The sequence below is a fragment of the Anguilla rostrata genome, chromosome 2, assembly GCF_018555375.3.
Source record: "Anguilla rostrata isolate EN2019 chromosome 2, ASM1855537v3, whole genome shotgun sequence".
NCBI classification, from domain to species: domain Eukaryota; kingdom Metazoa; phylum Chordata; class Actinopteri; order Anguilliformes; family Anguillidae; genus Anguilla; species Anguilla rostrata.
The window spans coordinates 3,205,231-3,230,177 of NC_057934.1; the positions used below are offsets into that span (position 1 = coordinate 3,205,231).

Sequence of the window (24,947 nt, forward strand, 5' to 3'; positions counted from 1 at the left end):
GCTGGAAATGTACATGTGTGGGAGGCTGTGTGTGTGTGTGTGTGTGTGTGTGGGGGAATGTGTGTGTGCTTGCGCACGCGCGCACGAAAGAGAGAGAGAGAGAGATGAGTGTGAGAGGGATGATTATGGAGTAATGAGAGGTAATGAACTGATGAAATATGTTCAAAGGCGCAATTTAGCGCTGGCGTGAGAACTTTGCCCTTCTGCAGGAAAGTCGGCCGCGGTGTCCGGAGTCTGCGTAGCGGAAACCGCACAAACGAGCGCCTAATTACAGCCGGGGCAGCCGGGGCAGCCGGGGCAGCCGGGGCAGCTGGGGCAGCCGGGGCAGCCGGGGCGACCGGGGGCAGCCGGGGCAGCTGGGGCAGGCGGGGCAGCCGGGGCAGAGGGCAGCCGGGGCAGCCGGGGCAGCCGGGGCAGCTGGGGCAGCCGGGGCGACTGGGGGCAGCCCTGGGATTAGCTTCTGGATTCGCCTCTGATTTGCAGGAAATGCATTCACAAGCCCCGCCGCACGGCTCGGCTCACTTAACTGTATTTATTTGACTTTTGAGTTTTTGATATCGCACTTATGCTTTTAATTAGCGCTGCTCTGACTCAGCCGTGTGTGTCTGAAGCGCCTGGAGGGAGAGAGGGAGGGAACGAGGGAGGGAGAGACGGAGAGGGAGAGGGAGGGAGGGAAGGAGAGAGAGAGGGAGAGGGAGGAGAGGGGGAGGGTGAGAGAGAGAGAGAGAGGGAGGGAGAGAGAGAGGGAGAGGGAGGGAGAGACGGAGAGGAGAGGGAGGAGGGAAGGAGAGAGAGGGAGAGGGAGAGAGAGGGGGGAGGGTGAGAGAGAGAGAGAGAGAGGGAAGAGAGGGGAGAGAGGGGAGAGAGAGAGAGAGAGAGAGGGAAGAGAGGGGAGAGAGAGAGAGAGAAGAACAGAGAGAGGGGGATAGAGAGACAGAGAGAGAGGGAAAGAAAGAACAAGAGAGAGAACCAGAGAGGAGGGAGACAGGGAGAGAGAGAGAGAGAGAGAGAGATGAGGGAGGGAGGGAGGGAGGGAGGGAGGGAAGGAGACAGACTTCTGTGTTTCAGGTGGCTTGCTCTCTCCAGGCACAGCGGGTATCGGTTGCCTGTTTTTGCTGTATAAGACTGGCTTCTGCCTGTTACAGAGGGGAGTTCCACTCTCTGCACTGCAAGCTCCTTTTTGTGTCGTTTAATTTATCGCACGCCAGACACTTTTGATTAACTGTTAGGATCTGTGCCAGGCTTACATTTGTCTGTGCACGAATGTGTGTGTATGTGTCTGTGTGTGTGTGTGTGTGTTTGTATGTGTTAATGTTTATGTGTATTTGTGTGTGTTTGCGTGTGTGTACCTGTGCTTGTGTGTATGTGTGTCCGTGTTTTTGTACGTCTTTGTGTATGTGTTTGAGTGTGTGTATATGTGCGTGCATGTGTGTGTGTGTGTGTGTGCGTGTGGGAAGTGGACCACCTGCATGGCACACACTCTGTGTATCTATGAATTCTGGGTAATCATTGTCCACTGTGTGCTTTTTTGGATCACATGCTCCTTCGTAGTACAGCCTTCAGCTGAACGTTTTTCAAATTCAAAATCCACCAAAAAAATAAAGGGTGAGAGATATTTTAACACGTTTTTGAATAGCGTTGGCAGAGCGGCCCTGGCTGCCCTGCTCACAGGGTCCCGAGTGACCGGCCAGCTTGGCTCCTCCCCCCTATGACTCATCCAAGTAACGGCTTTAACGGAAAACGAATAAACTCAGAGAAAAGCCCGGAAGCTTACGAGCCGCGAGATCTGTCCGTCAGATTGATGGGGGGTAAAACCCCATTTAAAAAAACGTAATGAGGAAAAAAAACGACAAAATAATTTTATGGCGTCTGAAGACAATTGAGGTACCTCAGAGGTTGGTGCATGGCAGACGTCAGTAGTTTTTTATGTTTGGCGTTTCTTTTTCCGAGACGGAAACGTCAAACCGGGCGTGGCCCAGCCGAGCTGGCTCCACGGGCTCTGTGTATCATTTATTCATCTTGGGAATAAAAAAAAAAACAGAAAAAGCAAAAAGCGATTTCTTTTATTATTTTTTAATTCGATCTCTTGAAATTCAGCATCTGACTCGCATTATCTAAAAATATCTCTTTTAAGAAGCGGAAGGCAACTAGGTCATCTTCTCAGAGATACAGTACAGCGCTCTTCTTCGTCACAACGAACGTTAAAAACACGGGGCGTGTGCTTTTCTCGAAGTAATCAGAGGGGAGCGAAGCACCGATGAAGGTGCACGTCAGAATTGGGGATGAAGAACACGAAGGGGGTGTGTGGGGGGGGACCGCGTATTGGGAACCGAGCTCGGCGACGGGGCCAGTCGGGGAGGTGATCGGGGAGGCGATTGGGGAGGTGATCGGGGAGGCGATTGGGGAGGTGATCGGGGAGGTGCCTGGCTATCCGTGTGGGGATTTACACGCTCTCTGGCGTGGCGTGAGCAGCTCGGGCGTTTTTGGGGGAAACTCCAAGGCCTTGCTGCCGTAGTGATGCTTGGACAAAGGGGGCCGGGCGGGGCAGGGCGGGGCGGGGCTGAGGGGACCCTGGAGCCACGGGACGCGGGGAGCGATCGGAACACATGCCACCGCCCTCGTCTCTGTCACCGTGGACTCATCGGGCTGTGAGGCGGAGGTGGGGGGTACTCAGAGAAATCCGGAGAGGTTGAGCATGAATGTGCACATTAAAGGTGCAGCCTGAATGCACTGAATACACTCTGGGTGTGAAGACACCCACTGCCTTAGAAATCTCGCTCAAATGCATACCCCCCACCCCACCCACCTCCTCGGCCATCCCCCTCGCCGCACCCACACCCGGTGCGGGACATCTCCTCACCTGCTCCTCTTCGTTCAGTGGCAACAAGGAGAGAGAGAGAGTGAGGGGGAGAGAGAAGGAGAGAGAGCGGGGAGAGAGAGAGAGAGCAGAGAGAGGAGGGAGATGAGAGAGAGAGAGGAGGGAGAGAGAGAGCAGAGAGAGGAAAGAGAGTGAGGAGAGAGAGGAGGGAGAGAGAGAGTAGAGAGAGGAAAGAGAGAGAGGAGAGAGAGCAGATGGTGACTCTCCACTTTCACACAGCCTTCCAACATGGGCATTATTTATTAATTTAACAGAGGGTGCCAAGCATAACAGAGAGACTGGGGAGAGGGGAGGGGTGTGTGTGTGTGTGTGTGTGTGTGTGTGCGTGCGTGCGTGTGTGTGTGTGATATGCTTGTAGATGAAGAAGGGTGGAGTGGGAAAAGAGGAGAGAGAAGAGTTAACCGAGTGAAGCTGTTTGTGCATGAGAAAATTCTATAGAAAGTGTAGATGAGAGAGAAAGAGAGAGACACAGGGAGAGAGAGAGAGAGAGAAAGAGAGAGCTACAGTGAGAGATAGAGAGTGAGTGTGAGAGAAAGAGATAGAGATACAGGGAGAGATAGAGAGTGAGTGACAGTAAGAGAGAGAGGGAGAGATATAGAGGCTGCTGCTCAGTCTGCTCAGCACTCCCAGAATGCAGCAGTATGAATGTTTAATGAGCAGCATTCAGACTCAGAGTGGCTCGGTCAGGGAAGCCTCTGCCTGGCGCAGAATAGCACAGCCAGCATGGCCCCTCACTCTCTCACTGCCTCACACGGTCCCTCACTCTCTCACGTAGTCCTCATCTCCACTCTCAACGGTCCCTCACTCTCTCACTGCCTCACACGGTCCCTCACTCTCTCACTGCCTCACGGTCCCTCACTCTCTACTGCTCACAGTCCCTCACTCTCTCACTGCCTCACACGGTCCCTCACTCTCTCACTGTCTCACACGGTCCCTCACTCTCTCACTGCCTCACACGGTCCCTCACTCTCTCACTGCCTCACACGGTCCCTCACTCTCTCACTGCCTCACACGGTCCCTCACTCTCTCACTGCCTCACACGGTCCCTCACTCTCTCACTGCCTCACACCGTCCCTCACTCTCTCACTGCCTCACACCGTCCCTCACTCTCTCACTGTCTCACACGGTCCCTCACTCTCTCACACTGTCCTCACTCTCTCACTGTCTCACACGGTCCCTACACTCTCTCACTGTCTCACGTCCCTCACTTCTCACTGTCTCACACGTCCCTCACTCTCTCACTGTCTCACACGGTCCCTCACTCTCTCACTGTCTCACACGTCCTCACTCTCTCACTGTCTCACACGGTCCCTCACTCTCTCACTGCCTCACACGGTCCCTCACTCTCTCACTGTCTCACACGGTCCCTCACTCTCTCACTGCCTCACACGGTCCCTCACTCTCTCACTGCCTCACACCGTCCCTCACTCTCTCACTGCCTCACACCGTCCCTCACTCTCTCACTGCCTCACACCGTCCCTAACTCTCTCACTGTCTCACACGGTCCCTCACTCTCTCACACTGTCCCTCACTCTCTCACTGTCTCACACGGTCCCTCACTCTCTCACTGTCTCACACGGTCCCTCACTCTCTCACTGTCTCACACCGTCCCTCACTCTCTCACTGTCTCACACCGTCCCTCACTCTCTCACTGCCTCACACCGTCCCTAACTCTCTCACTGTCTCACTCATTCACTCACTCTCTCACTCTCTCACTCATTCACTCACTCTCTCACTGTCTCACACGGTCCCTCACTCTCTCACTGTCTCACACAGTCCCTCACTCTCTCACTGTCTCACTCATTCACTCACTCTCTCACTCTCTCACTCTCTCACTCATTCACTCACTCTCTCACTGTCTCACACGGTCCCTCACTCTCTCACTCATTCACTCACTCACTCACTTACTCACTCTCTCACCCGGTCCCTCACTCTCACTCATTCACTCACTCTCTCACTGTCTCACACGGTCTCTCACTCTCTCACACACTGACTCACTCTCTCTCACCCTCTTACACGGTCTCTCAGTCTCTCACTCACTCACTCATTCACTCACATCACTCACACATGCACACCCATGCGCACACACACAGTATCGCTCACTCGGAAACCACATCCGCCGTCTTCTTGCAGAAGCTTCATGCGATAAATAATGCCTATTTTTAAAGGATGGGGGTTTCCCAGGAAACAGGAGCAGGGGGGCGTGTCTTACTCTCGTGTCCGGCGGGACCCTTTTACGGAAGTGGAATATAGGCCGCTGCAGTATGCTGCAAATATGGCATGTGGATTAAAAAAAAAATAATAATTATGATAAATATATTTCAGGATAGTGTATTAAATAAGAGCACTGAAATGTTTTCGGTGCGTCCCACGTTCCCGGTCAGCCTGCCCGATTTCAGCGCCCCTCCCCTTTCGAACCCTGGGCCGCTCTTCGGGGCCCTCCCCACCCCTCTGGGCCGGCGGGAGCTGTTTTTTCGGGGGCTCTGGAAAGACCAGGGGGCAGCGAGGGACTAGTATTGGACCACGCCCCCCCAAATCTCCACTGGCCCCTCCTCCCCCCGCCCCTCCCCCGCCGGCTCGCGTGGGTTTGGGACGGCCGTGCTCCCTCTCGCAGGCGGCCGGTAGCGTAGCGTTAGCCCCCCCGCGCTACCGTCCTGCATCTTCCTCTCCCCCCTGGGGGCCGGAGCGCACCAGGGGCATTCTGGGAAAGGGTTTCAGATGAGCGACTCTGAAGCCCCGTCCCTCTCTCCACCTCCCCTTCTCCCTCCCTCTCCCTCCCTCTCTCCTTTTCCTCCCTCCTCCTCCCTCTCTCCATTCCTCCTTCTCTCCCCCTCTCCCCACCCCTGCCCATTTCGCTCCCTCCATAGTGTGTCTCCCCGAAGAGTAGATAGGAGAGCAGAAGATTGTCACAGTGTGTGTGTGTGTGTGGTAGATAGATGAGTGTGTGTGTGTGTGTGTGTGTGTGGTAGAGGGATGAGTGTGTGTGTGTGTGTGTGTGTGTGTGGTAGACGGCTGAGTGTGTGTGTGAGAGAGAGCTGAGTTGGTGTGTGTGTGTGTGGTAGAGGGCTGAGTGTGTGTGTGAGAGGGAGCTGAGTCGGTGTGTGTGTGTGTGTGGTAGAGGGATGAGTGTGTGTGTGTGTGTGTTAGAGGGCTGAGTGTGTGTGTGTGTGTGTGTGTGTGAGAGAGAGCTGAGTCGGTGTGTGTGTGTGTGTGGTAGAGGGCTGAGTGTGTGTGTCTGTTTAAGTTGGGCACTGGAGTGTGTGACACAGGAGCAGATTTCCAGAGCCATGCTTGTATGACGCTATCCTCATGCTTTTAAGATTATTTCTCTCTCTGTCTCCCACTATCTTTCTTTCCCTTCCTACCCTATCTTCTTTTACTGTCCCTCTCTGACATTTACACTCATTTCCTCTCTCTCTCTCTCTGTCCCCTCCCCCTCTCTCTCTCTTTTACCACATTCTGTCTCATCTCGCCTTCCATCGTTTTTCATTCACATTCGCTCTTCTCCTCACACGCTGGCCATCTCTCTATCTTTCCCTCTCACACCCTCCCTTTCTCTGTCTGTTCCCTCGACGCCCTCCCGAGAGATATCTCTGAATCTCCCTGTGGAGATCCCTGTGGACTCCCTTAAAAAAATTCTCTCCTTACAGCTGTGAAGCTGAACTTATGCCATGAAATTCACTGTACATGTCATTTCTCAGTAATATAGAACGATATATTAAATATATGACATAGTAATATATATCGTGTGCCTATTTGTTTCTCTGTCTGATGATGAGCTTGAAGCCATTTATTTTGCCTCTATTAATCTCTACCGAAGCGCCATGAGCCCTCAGCCCTTTGAGTTAATTTTATTAACAGAAGATTATGAGTAAAAACATGAATAATTACACCATTATCTCAAATAGCACAGATTTACTGTTGGCCTACGAGGAATCCAGAGACATCGCATGAATGGACGCAGCACTTATTTATGATGGTTTAAATAGTTCCTGTCTAAGTGTTGCTTGCTGCGAAGGGGTTCGACCGGACTGGACGTTAGCGTGTTACTCTGTTTATCTCCACGGTTGCCAGCGAGTCTGACTCACTGGTTCCGCACGGTTAGTAACGGCTCTGATTGTTTCTGCTTCCTAGTTTAAGGCGACGCGGAGCGGTGACTTCGCCTTCCGGAGTATTCCTGGCTCGGACGGCGCAAATCCGCCCCGACCGGAGCGGGCCGGCGGCAGAGCTAAAACAGGAAATGAAGCTCGTCGCGGGCGGGGCTAAGCAAACACGCCGCAATTCGTTAGCAATTTACTCTCGGGACCGACGGTTGCCACGACGCACCGGGCTGTGTGATGTCATAAGGGAGTTACAGGGCAGAAGGCTCTGAGGGCCTGGATGAGGTCATGGCTGTGGGATGAGGGGCGGGTATGGGGGGGAGGGGGGGGTTAGGGGCGGGGCATGCACGGGGTGACTGTTCAGCAGCCTGAAGACGTCACCTGCCGGTTTGTGACAGACCTGACGAGCCCTGCTTTTAGACCGTCGAACCCGTTACAGAACCTCAGCTTGTGAACCAGAATCGGAGATGGAGAAACCTGCTGTACACAGGCCGGTCGGGGGCCAGAGGAGAGCCTGCTGGTTGAGCGTTTAAGCACAGCGTAGCGATGAAAGCAGAGAGAAACAGGGCGAAGAGAAGAGTCTTGCCGTGCGCTCGAGGCGGCATGTTGATTTGCTGAGCGGCAGCCTCTCTCCCTCTGGCGTTCGGCCTCTCTGCTCACCCCCCTCCCACAGAGCTGCTGCCGCTCACACCACTATTACAGTATTTATAGATCGATTTAGAGGCTTCTTTTCTTTCTCCGTCTCTCTCTCTCTCTCTCCCTCTCCCTCTCCCAGTCTCTTACTCTCTATCCAGGTTTTTATGGCCCACACTCCTTCCTCTCTCTCTCTCCCCCTCCATCTCTCTCTCTCTCTCTGTCTCTCACCTTCTCTCTATCCAGGTTTTTATGGCCCACACTCCTTCCTCTCTCCCTCTCCCCCTCCATCTCTCTCTCTCTCTCTGTCTCTCACCTTCTCTCTATCCAGGTTTTTAAGGCCCACTCTCCTTTGCCTGTCTCCCCCCATCAATCTCTCTCTCTCTCTCTCTCTCTCCCCCCCTCCATCGCCAACTCTCTCTCTTTCTGCCTATCCAGGATTTCTAGGCCCACACTCCTTTTCCTCTTTCTCCCCCCTCCATCTCTCTCTCTCTCTCGTTCTCTGATCTGAAACTCAGTGAGAAACTCTGAGACGTTAGATGAGGGTGGGTGTGCAAGCACCTCTGCAGGAAACGGGCGTCGTTCCCATGATGCTCTGGCAAGGTGGCAAGGTGTTGTGACCCGTGATGAGCTGTGTAAAAAAAGAGGCGTTGGTGCTGAAGCTGGTGTGAAGCGCGTCCGTGTTCAGCTCTGGGGAAGAGGGGTGTTGACGGCCTGCGTGTGATAAAAACAGTGCTAATAATGACCTGCAGGGGGAGCGGTCATGTGACGAGCGGTCATGTGACGAGCTGTGATGGGGCGAGCGGTCATGTGACAAGCTGTGAGAGGCGCTAGCTCTTTGGAGCTATAGGGAAAAACGGCGTTGGTGAGGAGCGGCGGGGACGGCCTGCTCCGGGATAGCGCTAACCACGAGCTGCAGGGGATGATGGGAATGTGATGAGCTGCAGGGGATGATGGGAATGTGGTAAACTGCAGGGGATGATGAGAATGCGACAAGCTGCAGGGGATGATGGGAATGCGACAAGCTGTGTGTGATACTGCGAGGACCTGTGAGGTTTCGGGAGAGAGCGCTGTCAACGCTCGGCAGAGAGAGGGCTTCTCCTGACCCAAAAAACACTGCGTGCAAATGAGACAGCACTGCCAAAGTTTCAGAGGGGAAAAAAAAAAAAATTAATGCGTTCGAGAAAAAGCCTCAACTCTTCACACCAAAACTCCAAGTAAACAATTTAATAAAAGTTTCAAAAATAGCAAGTCTGCGCAAGCTGGCAGAGGCTTTGCGTTTATACCGACGTTAGCATCGAATCTGACAGCCCGTCTGTCGTAGCATTTTAGCGAGGACGCCATAGGCTTAAAATGAAACTGACGTGCCTCGCTTCAGAAGGTCACCGTTAGAGACTTTTTATTTTCTTTAAATGTCACGGACAGCATAGCAATGTCATAACTATAGTTAAATAATAGTTATTTCAGTGGTTAATATAGTGATTAATGTAGTGCTTGTTTTAATCAGCCAGCTGTTGTTTTCCATATTTGCATGGGTACAATTAAATTAGCTAGTTTATCGTAAGCATTCATGGAAGCTCATTTATTCATTTTTTGCCTAGCAGCAGTAGTAGCAGAAGTAGCAGCAGCAGCAGTAGTAGTAGTTGTAGTAGCAGAAGTAGCAGCAGCAGCAGTAGTAGTAGTTGTAGTAGCAGAAGTAGCAGCAGCAGTAGTAGTAGTTGTAGTAGCAGAAGTAGCAGCAGCAGCAGTAGTAGTAGTTGTAGTAGTAGTAGTAGCAGCAGCAGCAGTAGTAGTAGTTGTAGTAGCAGAAGTAGCAGCAGCAGCAGTAGTAGTAGTTGTAGTAGCAGAAGTAGCAGCAGCAGCAGCAGTAGTAGTAGTTGTAGTAGTAGTAGTAGTAGGAGCAGCAGCAGCAGTAGTAGTAGTACTTGTAGTAGCAGAAGTAGCAGCAGCAGCAGTAGTAGTAGTATAGCAGCAGAGTATATAAAGTAGTAGCAGCAGCAGTAGTAGTAGTAGCAGCAGCAGCAGTAGTAGTAGTTGTAGTAGAAGTAGTAGTAGCAGCAGCAGCAGTAGTAGTAGTAGTAGTGAGGTAGACTGGCTGAGTCATACATTATTATATTACATTTAACATGCTGAGGATTTGACATTTTGATTGTGGCGGACACCAACGCAAAACAACAGGCTATCTGACGTGATAACGTTGCTAAAATAAAAAACACTTTTTTAATTGGCTGTTGGCTAAGCTGAGCTAACCAGGAGAACCCTTTTATGTGTCTGTGCGAGAAGCCGTGTGGTGAAGAGGTGTGTGAGAGACTCTCTGCGATGACGTGTCCTGGAACAGTCTCAGTAATCTGCAGTCTGTAAATGAGTTGTATGAGCAGGACCCAGTCCCTTTTTATAAAGGTGCAGATTGGGAGTACTGTGTTTTGGGGAAGCCCCATATCCACGTATCTAAGCTACTTACAACTCATCAGTAGGCTGCAGCAGCTCCTGGGCATTTACCTTTCCTTCTTCCTTCTGCGTTTTTAATCTGAAGGGAAAAAGAAACCGCACTGTTTAGATAAGAGGCGTCCCGGACTCTGGGGAATCCCGCATCGTGCTGTGGAACATTGGAAACCGGAGGAAGTTTGTCGTGTGAGAGAAAGAAAACCAGACAGCCATAGCTGCTGCTGCAATCTCTTTCGGGGGGGGAATGGCGGTCGTTGATGGGGGGTCGGGGGTCATGGGGGGGGGGTGAGGGAGCTGCTCTGTCACCCCCTTTCGTGCTCCGAGCAGCGCCAGTGGAAAGTGGATTCCTCCTTCTCTCATTCGGCCCACAATGCATCTCTCTCCCCCTCCCTGATTTTCAAGCCCGGGCCTCATTCATTATTCAGGCCCTGCTGTCTAATCCGCGGCGGGGGGGGGGGGGGGGTTTCTGGTAAATTCTAGCGCCTTGACGCGCGTGTAGCCGCAGTTTCGGTCAGGTTTTCGGGTTTTCTCCGCGAGCCCTCTGGATGACATCCTAAGAGGGTGTTTCCCAGACGTTCCATTTCAGGCGCACCCCGGTCCTCACTCCCGTACGATCTCACGCCTCGCGCGTTTTTTGTCGTCTCTGTACCTCGCCGGTAAGCTGAAGTACGAAGCAAAATCGATACGGTCTCCTCGCAAACCAAAACCAAAAACAGAACCAGAGGCTATTTCGGTTGGAGTCTATTTCTGATTTCGCAAAAGGATCTATTTGCAGTATTTTTTATTTCATTTTATTTGGTTATTTCCAGAGTATGCGTAAGGATGCAATATGTGATACATTTACCGTCAGCCATTTATTTATTTAGAACGTCCTCTCAGCCAATGGCGTGCGGGGGCGCGAGCCTGCCTGTCGAACCCGATCGCAGATGCCTCAGACACGTACAGCAAACGGTTTTAGAGCCCACCCCTCTGCCCCCCCGCCAGCCCCCCTCCCCGCCCCCCTCCTTCCCGGTTCTACTGAGAGTGTTCTTTCACGAGGCGTCAGCCCAGAATCAGCTGACGAGACAGAAATAGAGCTCGCCCCCCCCCCCCCCCCCCCGGCTTGGAGCTCGTAGCACTGCTAATTAACCGGGCGCGGCGGGGCTGGAGGCTAGCTGCCGAGGACGCGACGCGGGGGGGGGGGCGGGTACCGAGCCTCGGGCGACGCAGTAGAGCAGATTTCGGACATCCCCCCTGGCGCAACAGGGGGGTTTTCCTCGTCCCACGAATAGGTGTCCCAGAGCCGTGTCTAAAAATACACCTTACGCTCTTCTTTTAAAAAAGGCGCTATCAGCTGGTCACCTCCTCATTTGAAAGGTGTGCCTGATTGGAGTTGACTTTGGTTTTCAGATGTATGGAACCTGTCAGTAAGAACTCACATATCAAACCCCCCTGTTTACTCTTATTCAGGCACTGTTCTGGTTATTGTTGTTGTTGCTCCTGTGGTAGCCTATTGTGGTAGTGTCTCATCTCTCTGGGCTCCTTGGGTATATCTATATATGTCTGCATAAGGTCTCCCAGGGTGCAATATCCCCCCTTGGGGGTCTCCATGGGCTCTGTAGGTTTCACGTGTTAAACAGCTAATTTGATACATTATTGTAAGGGAAATGAGGTGCGATGCACAAGGGTGTGGAGGGGGGGTGCTCCCAGGGGACAGGGTGGGGGCTGCCCAGACAACGAGGTGGGGGCTTCATAACCAGACTGGGGTGCATAGCCTGAAAAGATGAGGGTATCCCTCCATCCGCACTCCACCGCTCACCCCGCGGGAAGGGCGCCCTCGGTCATGTGACACGCACACCGCCCGAATCCTGAAAGAGACGGAAAAGGTGCTGAGTGTTCTGGGATTTGGGGCGGAGGCGCGCCCCAGAGAGGCGTCCCTCCCCTGGCGTGGAGCTGCGCGGGGATCCGTTTGCTCGGGTGAGTCTGTGCTGGAGCGAGCGCCTCGTGCAGAGAGCCACAGCAGCGGCGCCTCCTCCACCCGGGAATTGAACCTGCAACCTCTGGGTAACAAACACAGCTCCCCTAGCTATTAAACCGCACGGCCGCCTGCGTGCACACACTCCGCATGCAGGCGTAGTTCTGTCTCTGATTCTTCCCGGTGTCAGAACTAAATCAGGCACAGTCGTTTTTGAAAGGGTCTGCTCCACTGCTGTTTTATGAATGAGTACTTACTGTAGCAGGCAGTATTCTGTTGGTTTAGAGGTACATTTTCAGCAAAGCACACTCAGGTGACTGATGTTTCTTTAACAGCATTTCCATGTCTTTTTTTTCCTGTAAGTTGAGCATGCGTTTCCTACCCTAATTTGGAGTGGCCAGCTGTCAGCGCCCCCAGCGACATTCATGTGCAGGTCCCACCGGTGATTCGGGAGGGCGCAGACCCGTCCCCAGTTGCCCTCTGAAACACGTGGTGCTGCCGGTCTGCTTCTTTACACACCACAAACTACTGCTGAGCTCGCACAGAGTGGAGTCAGAGGAAGACCTCTCATGTGGTTTGACATGCAGTCCACGGGCACCCCTATTTGACCACCAGGGGTCGCTAGAGAAAAAAAAACGCAGACCCATAATCGACTGGACCCTCCTGTAACGTTGGGCGCAATCAGCAATTGCACATCGCCCTATGGACCTACCGGCCGTGGTCGGCAGTGGCGCGGTCTGGATCCGATCCGGGGCCTTATCCGAATGCGCCACCCAGCAACCCCTCTTTCCCACATTTTAACGCGGTGCGGATGACGTACGCAGCCTAGAAACGCAAGAGGAACACAACCCAATTTAACGACCTCGTGGGAGTTTTAGAAGTTGGTGTCGGTTTGAGAGGAAATTTAGGACACCAAAAGAAGCATGGGGGGGGGGGAAGCGAACGCTTGGTTTACCACTCGCCCTTCGGGGTGATGAGGAGAACGAGGCCGTTTCCGTACGGCAGGCCATCGTTTCTTTCCTCCATTTCATTTGAGGTGGTAGCGTTTGCTGAGTCAGAGAGAAAGAAGAATATTATCAGAGAGAGAGAGAGAGAGAAAGAGAGAGAGAGAGGGTGTAAAAGCCAGAGAGAGAAAATAAAAGAGAGAGAGACAGAGGGGTGCTGGAGGAGGCTACAAATGAAACATTTTGTCTCTTTATTAAAGGCTGTTGAGCCAGATGACCTTACTTCACCTGTGCTGATGCGGTAACTTTCATTTTGGGAAACGCACTGTTGTTGAGTCCATGGAGTACGGCAGGCTGCCGATGCCTTATGATCTATTCACCGGTGGACCCCTGGAGGAAGCAAGGAACGTTTCCATGGTGACCTGGCCTCCGGCCCGCCATTTTGGTCCGCGAGCTCTCGGGTGCCAGCGCCCCCTCTGGTGGGCCCGGAACAGCTCGCTGCGTTCCAGAATCGTTCCGTGTCACAGTCAGGACAGGGTGTTCTAAGACGAGCGTGCTGAATAGAAGCGTCCCTCATTAAATACGGCTGTGCGTTTCTTTCATGATCAACCAGACCATAACGCAACTTTATGTTTAAGCGTTAATCCTACCTCTAAATATTGTTGACCTGTTCACATAGTTCAGTAACAGCGAAATCATGTTGCTTTGGCAAGTGTATTTCTGCTAGACTCTGCGACTGAAAAAAATCTCAATTATGATGTTCTTCCTCTGGACACGTTTTTATCTAGACCTAAAGAAAACAACACTGATTTTTCTGTCTTCTTTGTAAATGTAGTCATTTCTGCTAAAAGTAGAATAATTAAAAATGTATAGTTATTTATTTTTGAAAACTGTGATTTTTTATTTCACAGGTTAGTTATTTTACTGACTGACAGGTGCTAATTAGCTCCGTTTTAAGAAGGCGACGTGAAAGGGGAAAAAAATCTCGCCAGGAAATTATGAGTATAAAAATCTTCTCTGGCGTCATTTTCATACGTGTTGGCGTCACCATGGCGCACTCGGACGCCCTAATCCCTGAATTTGTCACGTTTGCCAAAATGTTCCAAGTGCAGCTCACGCTCCAGCTTCCCTGGGCCGCAGTCTGCTGTCCGTCCTTCGCACCGTGCGGACCGGAAAAATCGCGTCGGAAAAAGTGCTCGCCTCTCGGATTTCTACGAAATTCGTGAGCGTTGCGTTCCTAATATTGAGGATCTAGGACTAATCTACAAGCCAAAGGCTGCTGATGAGACAAACAGGACATGGCCACATATGTACAGCCCAGGTGATTTCTCTTAACCTACTGTTTGGTTTCTTTCTCATGCCATTTGCGTTTGGCCTATTTATGTCTTATATATTATGTCTCGGTGTCTTATGGCATAGGCTCTATGTGTCTTATACATTATGTCTTAGTGACTCATGGCATAAGTTATATGTGTCTCATGCAATATGTCTCAGTGTGTCATGGCATACGTTATATGTGTCTTATACGTTTTCCGTATTTATATTATCGATGTAACAATCAAGTGAAGGGCCAGTGAATGTTATCGCTGCCTGAAAATTCCAAGCATCTCAGAGGCAAATGTGTGAGATCACATGCTTGTGTGCAGTATTGTACAGGAGCCAATGAGGTAAGGGTCATATGGACCATGGGACAGAGTGAGTCTTCTTCCCAATATATTATTTGCTGAATGCATTTTAGAGCCAAGGTTACGTGCGGGAAAGTCCTGGTCTGATCCGTGCTCTCATCCTGTCTTCTGGGATGGAAATCTACCGCAGATAGGCGTGAGGGTTGGGGGGTGGGGGGGGGGGTTATGTTATTCTGAGAAGCTCTGAGGGGGGAACGCGGTCGCGGGAGGTAATTTTTAGAGGTGCGAAGACGGGCGAGAGGCGAGCAGTCAGCTGAGGAGATAAAACTGAGATTTTTTTTTCTCTTTTTTTTCGGGAGGAACCCTCCTCACGGGGACGTGTGACATATGGCATTCCTTTTGCTTAATTTCCCCGACGTTCCTTTCCGGCTGGATGCTCTTCTCCCCGCAGAACCGTCGGGTGTTCGCTTCGGCTTCTGCAACCACGCCTTTCAAAAATATAAAGAAAGAAAGAAAGAAAGAGAAAGAAAGAAAAATAACAGTGGCTCCCATTTCAATTTTTTTATAAAAACGCCTTGTTCGTCAGCTGCTTTCCTCGTCTGCTAGCACCGTTGGGAAGCGAGCTCCTGTTTCTGCGACGTGTTTGAGGAGGGTGTTTTGAGGAAAAGCCCGTTTCTGTTGTTATTTCAGGTCAAATTCGAGGCGGGGGAAGGGGGGGGGTTGGCTCGAGAAGCTGAGTCACGGGTCCTGGACTGGAAAAAGATGCAGCGTGATCAAAAGCGCACATTTCTCCTGCTTCCCACGTTCATACTGGATATTTATGAAGAGCACATTGACAAGAAAGATCGCTCAAAACATGCATCAGGAAAACCTCCTTATGCCATTCTTAAACATAAACAAATTAAAATAGATTTTTTTTGTGGCCAATTATATTTCTTGGGTTTAGAGAATTATCCAGATATCAGAAGTCTATTAGGATCTCAAAGCTAACTTGCTAGGGCTTTTCCATGCAGTGTGTATGCTATTCATGAGGGATTATGGGTAAAATTTTGTTTTGTTAAAAACTTTGACAGTGTAGATTAAATCCCTATGAGACTCATGTAAACTGTCATTGGAGCTGAATAAACAGTGAACACTTTACTGCGTAGCCACTTAACATGAGGACTGATCGCTAGGCAGGTGAAATTCAGGATGGCGGTTAATACAAGCTCAGTGTAAACTTCCGATTTTAAAGTCCTGACACTTCAAAATACTTTCTCCCCCCCCCCTCCCAAAACCCCCCAGTGACTGCGATATTCTGCAGCTGTGGGGGCACAATGGAACCGAAGGCGGTTCCAGTACCTGGTGATTCCTCGTTCACTCTGCCCCCCCCCCCGGTGAAAGGCTCGTTAGGCTCGCCGGGGGAACGGAACATAACGAGACGGAAATTAGCAGCTTCTTCTGGAGCTTAATTAAGAACGAGCCTCAGCTCCAGCCCCCTCGTCGCGTAGGAAACAGCCGGGCATTGTGGGTAAGGAGGGCCGGGACTTGGTTGAGGGAAGGGGAGAAGGGGGGGGAAGGGGGTGGTGGGTGGTGGGAATCACAAAGCACCAAACATGATGTGCGGTTCACGAAACAAGGGAGCAAACACATCGGCTAATCTTCGAAGGCTCTGATGCTTTACCCCCGCCCGCCCCCAGTTTACCACAGGACTCGTTTCATTGAGGCGTCATTTATATGGTGGGGGGAGGGGGATGGGGGGTTACAACCCCCCCCCCCAATATTACAACACAGGCCAAATAACCAACCCCCCCCACCAATAATATAGCATGATGATGAGAAAAAAATATTTTATATAATTAAGATATTTTGACAAATTCATATATATATAATTAATTCTTAGTAAGCAGCTTTTGTAAGTAGGGTGGCAGAGCTCACCCTAATGCAGTCTGTGCTGGTGAACATACTCAGGTTGTGAATGATCGGACAGTGTGCGGTCGTGGAAACGTCGTTTCGTTCGTTTTGAAGGTCTGACGTGGTTCTGATGATGGATCCTTCAGAGGAGACGCCCGGGCGTGCGCTGGCCGGCGTGTCACTCAGCCTGACGCGCGAAGCCGTGCCGCTACACGCACAGGCGCTCGTCCGCACCGCGGAAATGAGGCCACCGTGTTCGGCGTGTGCAGCGGCGCGGATCGCGCGTTCTGACACCGCCGGTGAAAACGCGCTGAGTCGGCAGCGGGCGGGCGAGCGGGCGGGCGGGCGCACGTCCCCAAACCCCGTCGTCGGGGGAGACGGCTTCCATGGCGACGCGGTGAATGAACGGCCCCTGTCGAGAGGGGAAGCGTCTGGGACGGGCCTGGAGAGATCCTGACAGATCGTCTGGTGATTGACGATTTAGCGTATGTGCGACACACACACACACACACATGCACACACACACACATACACACACAGACACACACACACTCTCACTCTCTCTCTCACACACTACACACACACACACACACACACACACACACACTCACACACACGCACACACACACTCTTTCACACACACACACTTGCACCCACACTCACTCACACACACACAGACGCACACACTCTCACACTCTCTCTCTCACACACTCACACACACACACACAAGCACACTCACACACACTCACACACGCGCACACACACACACACACACTCTTACACACTCACACACACACACACACTCACACACACCCACACACACAGCTACAGCTACAGCTACAGGGGTAATTAGAGCTGGTCGCTGGACGTGTTCGTTGTCAGAAACGTTATGCTAATGTGCTATTCCTCTGTGAATTTGTTCGGAAACGACGGGACAGACACATCGTCTCATTTGCATTTCACAAAAGATGTATTTCTGTTCCCAGAAGCGTGTGGACTCGTTGGGGTGGGGGGGTGGGGGAGGTGTGGATATTTGTGGGTGTAAATTAAGGGTACTTCTCACTTCTTTTTTTTTCTTTATAGCCTTGCATTTGAATTATGAATTCATTAAAATGTTTCATCCGCTTTCTTAATTGCTGCGGGTCTGCCTGTAATGTCCCTCTCCGACTGAGACTGCGGATGAAAGCTGAGGCCGTTCTCGCACCGGACTCGTCCCAGGAGCGGCTTCCTGTGGGGGCAGGAAGTGACGAAAAGCGTTCTAATGGGAGGACGTCCTGTATGGCGCCCTCTTCAGGTGTCGTTTTGCTAGGTTCGGCTGTTGACCCTCTCCTGACCTTTGACCTGACCTTTGCCCTGGCCTTCCCCACGCTGTGAACGTGCATTTTAGGTTAATCTGAGCTTCATGTACTTCTCATTTATTCATAATATTTGCCTTCTCTATATATTTTCACTTGAGAAACACATTTTTAAACATCTTCCATTTTTGCTGGTTACGGGTTGCCTGTGTAAGGCGAGCTCTTCTCAGACACAGACGGGACTCCGGCGGAACCACAGCCGCAGGTTTGGGTGGAACGGGGGACAGAAATGGCATCGCTGGCGGGGGAAGATTCGTTTGACAGCGGGGGGGGAGTTGGGTTTTTTTGGGCCGGACCGTAGGGACCTCTCTGTGGTCACTTCCTGCTCCATCAAACACTGACCAATCAGAGCGGTGACAGGGCGGTGACAGGGTGATGTCACCCGGGCACGCACTCAATCACTCACGGGAGAGGCGCTGGCCCTTTAAGATGCATCTGTTTACCGTTGATTTCTGCATTAGTGCCATAATGAGTGGCATCGGTGTGACTCCTCTCTTACTCTGCCTGTAAGACGTATGGCCGTCTTCAGCCCACGGAACTCGGTCTGAAAAAATGCAAAAACACACACAGGGAGCTCTATAAAAAGCTTATTAAAAGTTTTTTTGTATGTATAAAAAGTGATGTGGTTTCTACATGGTGAAACCGAAAAGTACACGTGAATTGTGGTTTGCTGTAGTGTACTGTGCCAGATCAAGGAAAAAAAAGTCTTTGTCCCAAACATTATGGAGCTCCCTGTAGATGTGTGGACACGGGGAGCTGAATTTCCTTGTCTCAAATAATGTCACACGAGCCCTGCCCCCGAAAACAGATCTATTTTGGGTTGAAATATGGTCCACCCTAAATATTGAATATTGCATCATTGGGGATATAATAGCGAGTGTTCTTCTGTGAGCCCAGCATCTGCGCAGTTCATAAATTACCAGTTAAGGCGCATGCATATTCAGCCCTGACTGCGCTACATATCAGAAAGGCAATTATAATATAAATCAAGCCTATCTTTATGGCCTGTGACGCTTATGTGAGTTATGTGCAATGCGCTCATTAATTTCTTTGTTTTTTCCCCCCCCCACGCTTCCTAGCGTTTCCTCTGCAGTTATGAAATGCAAGCACAACCCTGGCAGTGGTGCATATGATTATGGGGCATTATATCAGGAGGGTGGGGTGTGTGTGTTTCTATTTTTTTTCTGGATGACTAATGACAGACCCTTTCTACCCCCCCCCCCACTCTCACTCCCCTCTCCCCCTCCCCCCCACTCCCCTCCACTCTCCCCCCCACTCCCACTCCCACTCCCCCTACCACTCCCACTCCCACTCCCACTCTCCCCCCACTCTCCCCCCACTCCCCCCCACCCCCGCCCCCTGTCCCGTTGACTTTCAGAAGGCTGCACCAGCAGTTTGAGAGCTACAAGGAGCAGGTGCGTCGGATCGGGGCGGAGACGCGGCGGCCGCAGGGACAGGCGCAGCAGAAGGACGACGCCCCCACCTGCGGGATCTGCCGCAAGACCAAGTTCGCCGACGGCTGCGGGCACCTCTGCTCCTACTGCCAGACCAAGTTCTGCGCCCGCTGCGGGGGGCGTGTCTCCCTGCGCTCCAATAACGTGAGACCTCCTCCTCGGCTCTGCCCCCCCCCTCCTCCTTGGCTCCTCCCCCCTCCTGTTTGTCCTTATCCTTTATTTGGGTGGGGAGAGGGGGAGTGGAGGGTCTCACAATAACGTGAGACCTCCTTGGCTCCTCCCCCCTCCTATTTGTCCCCGTCCTTTATTTTCAAAGGGGGGGGGGGGTCTCGAACTGCACGCTGAACTTCAGAACCCACACACTTGCTTTAAATAACCCCAACCAATCAAGAAAAAAGTTAAATACATAAAACACGTCCAGAAAAATGTTAGGTGTTAATTAGACTCTTAGCAGAGTTTGTGTGATTCCACGAGGGATCAGATGTACTCTGTGAGAGTCTAAATGTACTCTATCAGGTTTTACACTGAACATTTTGCTGTGTGGTTTTTGTTACAGCCGATCGATCTGTCAGTTTCGACATTTTCTGAAAGCATTTGTATGACCTCTTAAGTATAACTGAAGCAAAAGCCACCGAAATTCATGGGTTCCTAGGACCGAGTTTGAAATCCCCCCCTCTACCTCATGCCCTGTTCTTTTACCACCTTAAAGAGTTCAACGCCCCCACCCCCCCCCTCCTCCCCCTGACCGACTCCCCAAAATTTCCCACCTTGGTTTGCTGCCCTGTCCTGTGCTGTGAAGGGTCCTGATCGGACTCTGTGGTATGGCAGTGGACCCTTCATGTGCATGTGTCTGTGCACTTTGTTCAGCATGTGACCTACACGTGTTCAATACCGAACATCACTTTCACGTGTTCATCAACACGCCACTTTCACGTGTTCATCAACACGCCACTTTCACGTGTTCATCAACACGCCACTTTCACGTGTTCATCAACACGCCACTTTCACGTGTTCATCACCACGCCACTTTCACGTGTTCATCAACACGCCACTTTCACGTGTTCATCACCACGCCACTTTCACGTGTTCATCAACACGCCACTTTCACGTGTTCACCACCACACGTCACCTACGCGTGTTCACCAGCCGACTGCGTCATGCATCCCCCTCAGCAGACGCCATCTTATGTAGGACAACACTCCGCATTCACACAGCTCTATATTTAATGGAACAATTTGGGTTGTGTCGGGGGGGGGGGGCTCGGTCCAGCGTGCGACGGCGGCGACGTGCCCCCTCAGTGGGAATGCGTTTATCTGGGGCAGAGCGCTTTCCATGCTAAACAGCTGACGTGCGTACCGTTCTATATTTAATCCCGTAATTTATGTTTCGTCGGGGGGGTCCTTGGTCAAGAGTACGGAGAAAATGGACGACACCGCGAGCGTAATGGTGCAGCCTTTTTTTGTTGTTGAAATCCGGTACCGTGACCCGCTAGGGGAAACAGCGATGAAGATGCGACCATTTTGAAGTTAAACACGGAACTGGAGAGGCGGTGAAGCTGTGATGGGAAAGGTTAATTAGGCATTAGTGGGGGGTGGGGGGTGGGGGGTGGGGGGTGAGTTTGGGGGGGTGGGGGGGGGTCTGGTTTTTCTCCTCGGTTGCCGACCGGATCCAAGTTCAGGGGGACGCGACGGGTGCGGAGGGGCACCGCGGGACACCCCTTAAAAAAAGGCGACACCCCCCCATCCTCCCCGTCCTCCCCCACCCGACAGACAGAGCTCCGTATTTAATGACCGCCCCCCCCCCTTTGAGCCGACGCCCTAATTAGCGCCGATTTCCTAACGATCCCGCAGAGGAGAGTCAGCACACACGAAACGAGCCCTTGAAGTGCGGATTAGCCTCTCGGCTAGGAGAGCGCACATCAGAGAGACCGGGGGGGGGGGGGGAACAGTAGCATGGAGTTAATTAACCCGGGGGTCACAGTTCAGCGCCACGCCCGTCGTATTAAGGACGTCCGTTTCGTGACCAGAGCCGACGGCGAAGGCTACGGTGCGCTAATCGCCACGCGGCGTTGGTCCGCGACGAGCTCAGCTCCTGAAGGACCCGGCTTCTCTCCTCCGGAAACCTTTTCTGCGATGGCGCCCGTCCCGTACGGCCGCCCAGCCGGATGTGGAAAAATAAACAAATAAATAAATAAAATAAAATAATAATAAGGCTTATATCGCACCTCCTCTCCTCGCGCGGGGATTCTGTCCCCGCTGCGTTCCCCCCCCCCCCGCGTGTGAGACGGAGACGCTTCCTCCGGGGGCCGTGTGCCTCGTCCCGCTGCTCGCAATCTGCCTCCGGGCCTCCGCTCCCAGATACCCCCCAGCCCCCCCCCCCCCCGTGCGGCGAGGGACGCAGGAGCGCGCGACCTTCGCTCGAGGGGGGGGGGACGCAGTGACATCGCCGACAGAAATGCCAATAAGCGAACGAGCAATAAAAATGACCGATAATCCTCGCCGTCGCTGTCGTGATAATAAAACAGAGGGAAACGGCCAATCACAGGGACACTGAAACACACGCGCCTCTCCTTTATTGGCCGCTATTTATTGGCGTGCGAACGCACTTTGATTACATATAAGCGTGTGGACATATCTGCCTGCGTATGTGGCTTTAACAATAAATTACGTAAGCGAGCTTGGGGGATGGAGATAAGATTTGGGGTTTTAGTAAAGTTTAATTAGACAGTGTGATGCCATAAATTATTACAACCTGTAGCCTACTTGTAGACTTTACACTCAGGCATAGGTTCCTGTTAGCATATTGCAGTGTAATAACAAAGTTATAATAAAGCTATAAAAATAATGAAACGCATCTGTCCTATATTAATTTGGCATACTTTTTTTTTGCCTCCACCAGATCTCTGGAAAGATTAATGAATCATTTAAGCTCGGGGAGGCTGAGACGTCACAATTCATAGAACAAGAGGTTTTCCAGAACCATCTCCTTTCAGGATTTATCCAGGGCAAGTCGCATAGAATAAAATATTAATAATGATAAATTAAGTATCAAGCAAAATCTACAAGACACTGTTGTACTCGAATGACTTCTAAAATGTAACACATTCAAAAGGATTCCAAATGAATATAATTTACACCATTTTAGAACAATACCCATTTGAGGGGCGGGGGCAAGGGGGGGGGGGTCTATTTAAAAAATAGTATGAAAGTCACATACAGTGGAAATGCTGAACAACATGACGAGAACAAAAACAGACATAACCATAGGCGGGCAGATGTTTTCCTTTAAGAGTTTCCTCATTAGAAAAGGTTAAAAGTAATTAAGAGTTATGCACTTTACTGACTAAGGGGTTGGGTTTGTGTATCCCAAGATGCACCAGACACCAGGCCCAGGTGTCTGTGAGTGTGCGGGGGTGGGGATGGCGAGGGGGGGGGGGGGTTGCCGGTTTTTTGGAGGAGTCCTGCCACTGCTCTGTCGGGGGCCCCCGGTCTGCTGGAATAATCGGATTAGGAAGCGGACGCCTTGTTTTATTACGTAAATGCGCCGTCATTCGTGTTCGCGGTTTTTTGTCCGCCACATTGTTCTCGTGTCAAAACTTCTTTTTTTTTGTCGGTGCTGATTTGTTTTAGTTCGCCTTCTTCCTGCGCTTACTTAGCTGTTTCCTGCGGCGTACGTATTTCCCAGCTGCCCCGGGAAGTCTGGGCTGGTTCACGAGGCTGGTTTGAGGTAATTACTGTATGTAGACCCCTGGGCTGGGCTGGGCTGGGCTGGGCTGGGGGGGACAAAGCAACGGAATCCTCAGAATACAATTTTATAATTCTATATTTCCAAGCCACAAGTAAACAGGCGAGGCTGAACGCAGATGTGATGAATAAATAATAAAAAAAATTCCACTTTCCACTTTCCAAATATATAGAATATGCCCGGGGGTGTTCAGTCAGTCAGCTGTTTTTAGAGAGAGGGAGAGGGAGAGGGAGAGAGAGGGAGAGAGAGAGAGAGAGAGAGGGAGAGAATTTTAAAAAAAGCCAAGGTAAACCCTGTACTTGTCGGAGTCTTCTGAAGTCGGGTGCCATTTTAAGGTGCACACACAGCAGCTGTGGACCATTAGCGCAGCCTCAGAACATTTCCTCGTCTGTCTGCTTGCGTTGCCGTCGACCGAACCATCTGACGGCAGCGGTCTCATTACCGGCATGCCCTCTGTTGTGCTCGAGTGTTCCGTGGTGTTCCGTGGTGTTCCGTGGTGTTCCGTGGTGTTCCGTGGTGTTTTGTGGTGTTCTGTGGTGTTCTGTGGTGTTCCGTGGTGTTTTGTGGTGTTCTGTGGTGTTCCCTGGTGTTTTGTGGTGTTTTGTGGTGTTCCGTGGTGTTTTGTGGTGTTCCGTGGTGTTTTGTGGTGTTTTGTGGTGTTTTGTGGTGTTTTGTGGTGTTGTCACATGCATGTTCACCTCCACTGGTCCTCATCGCCCCTCGCTGTCACACCCACTGTCCCCGTCTCTGTCTCAGCTGGTGGAATGGGAGACGGACCCCTGTACTCTGCTATTAACAACTAACACTTATCACTCCTCCCCTTCTTCTCTCTCTTTCTCTTTCCCTCCTTCTCTCTCCCTCTTCCTCTTTCTCTGTCTCTCTTTCTTTCTGTTTGATCTGTCTCTCTATCTCACTTTCTCTGTCTCTCCCTCTCCCTCTCTCTCTTTCTCTCTCTCTCTCTCTCTCTCTCTCTCCCTCTCTCTCTCTCTTCACCTGTTTCTCACTCTTCACTGCTACCTGGACTGCATGGCACAAGGAGGACAAAGTGGTTAGCACCTTTTCAGTTTTCTTTTTGGTGAACGTTCCTGTCGATGTCTTCATTGCTCGTGCTGTTGAAACCGTTCGGCGCGTGTGCTAGGGTCCGTGCTGGTAACCGCTGTAGAAACAGGCTTTTTATCCACATTCAGGGATTACCCAAAACTGTCTGATTACTCTACACATGACGCAGCCTTTCTCTTGCAGTATTCCAACAGCGTTTTGACTTATGGTTCAAGGTAAAGGGACTGTGTGTGTGTGTGTGTACATGTGCGTGTGCCTGTGTGTGTGTGTGTGTGTGTGTGTGTGTCTCTTCCCTGCATAATTGGGCCCTCACAGTGCGTTTACTTCTGAAGAACATGTGGATAAAAAGAAAGATCTCTGGAAACGTCGATGCCTTGCCTGTGCCGGATGTGATTTTATTTTTTTTAACCCTGAGTGAAAGCAGGTGTGCCGTAGCTCAGGTGAAGGCACGTAGGCGGGTGGGCGGGGCCGGGGCGTGGCGAAGGCGTGACTCTAACTCTCCGCCCCTTTGCTCTGTCTCCTCCCTTTTCTGAAGTGTCTCGTAGTGAAGGACAGGGTAAGACTGCATGACTCGCTCTTGCCTTAGCACGGTGGTGGGGGGGGGTCGGGGGGGTGGGAGGGGGTGCGGGTGGGGGAGGGGGGGGAGGTGGGTGGGGCTATCCAGCTGATCATGAGCATGGGCACTCCTTTGCACCCCCCCCACCCTTCCACCCTGCCACTAGCCCCGCCCCCACCCTAGCCCCGCCCCCACCATCAGCCCCGCCCCTTACCCCTCACCCACTCCTCACGTGAGTGCTGTGAACCTGTGGGGTGACCACGCCCCCTCAGGGCCCAGGTTGGGGGGTCGTGGGGGGGTGGGGGGG

General features: G+C 51.7%; 1 protein-coding gene across 2 annotated transcripts in view; it reads left to right on the forward strand.

Annotated features, from left to right (window-relative positions):
• rims1b (regulating synaptic membrane exocytosis 1b) overlaps positions 1 to 24,947 on the forward strand; it is a 92,472-nt gene that overhangs the window by 12,579 nt on the left and 54,946 nt on the right. Inside the window, exons 2-3 of one of the 2 annotated variants that reach the window (XM_064315837.1) lie at positions 19,206 to 19,425; positions 24,620 to 24,640. In XM_064315837.1, the coding sequence (XP_064171907.1) occupies positions 19,206 to 19,425; positions 24,620 to 24,640 (241 nt within the window). The remainder of the gene's footprint in view (positions 1 to 19,205; positions 19,426 to 24,619; positions 24,641 to 24,947) is intronic. The other variant, XM_064315826.1, reaches the window with a different exon arrangement.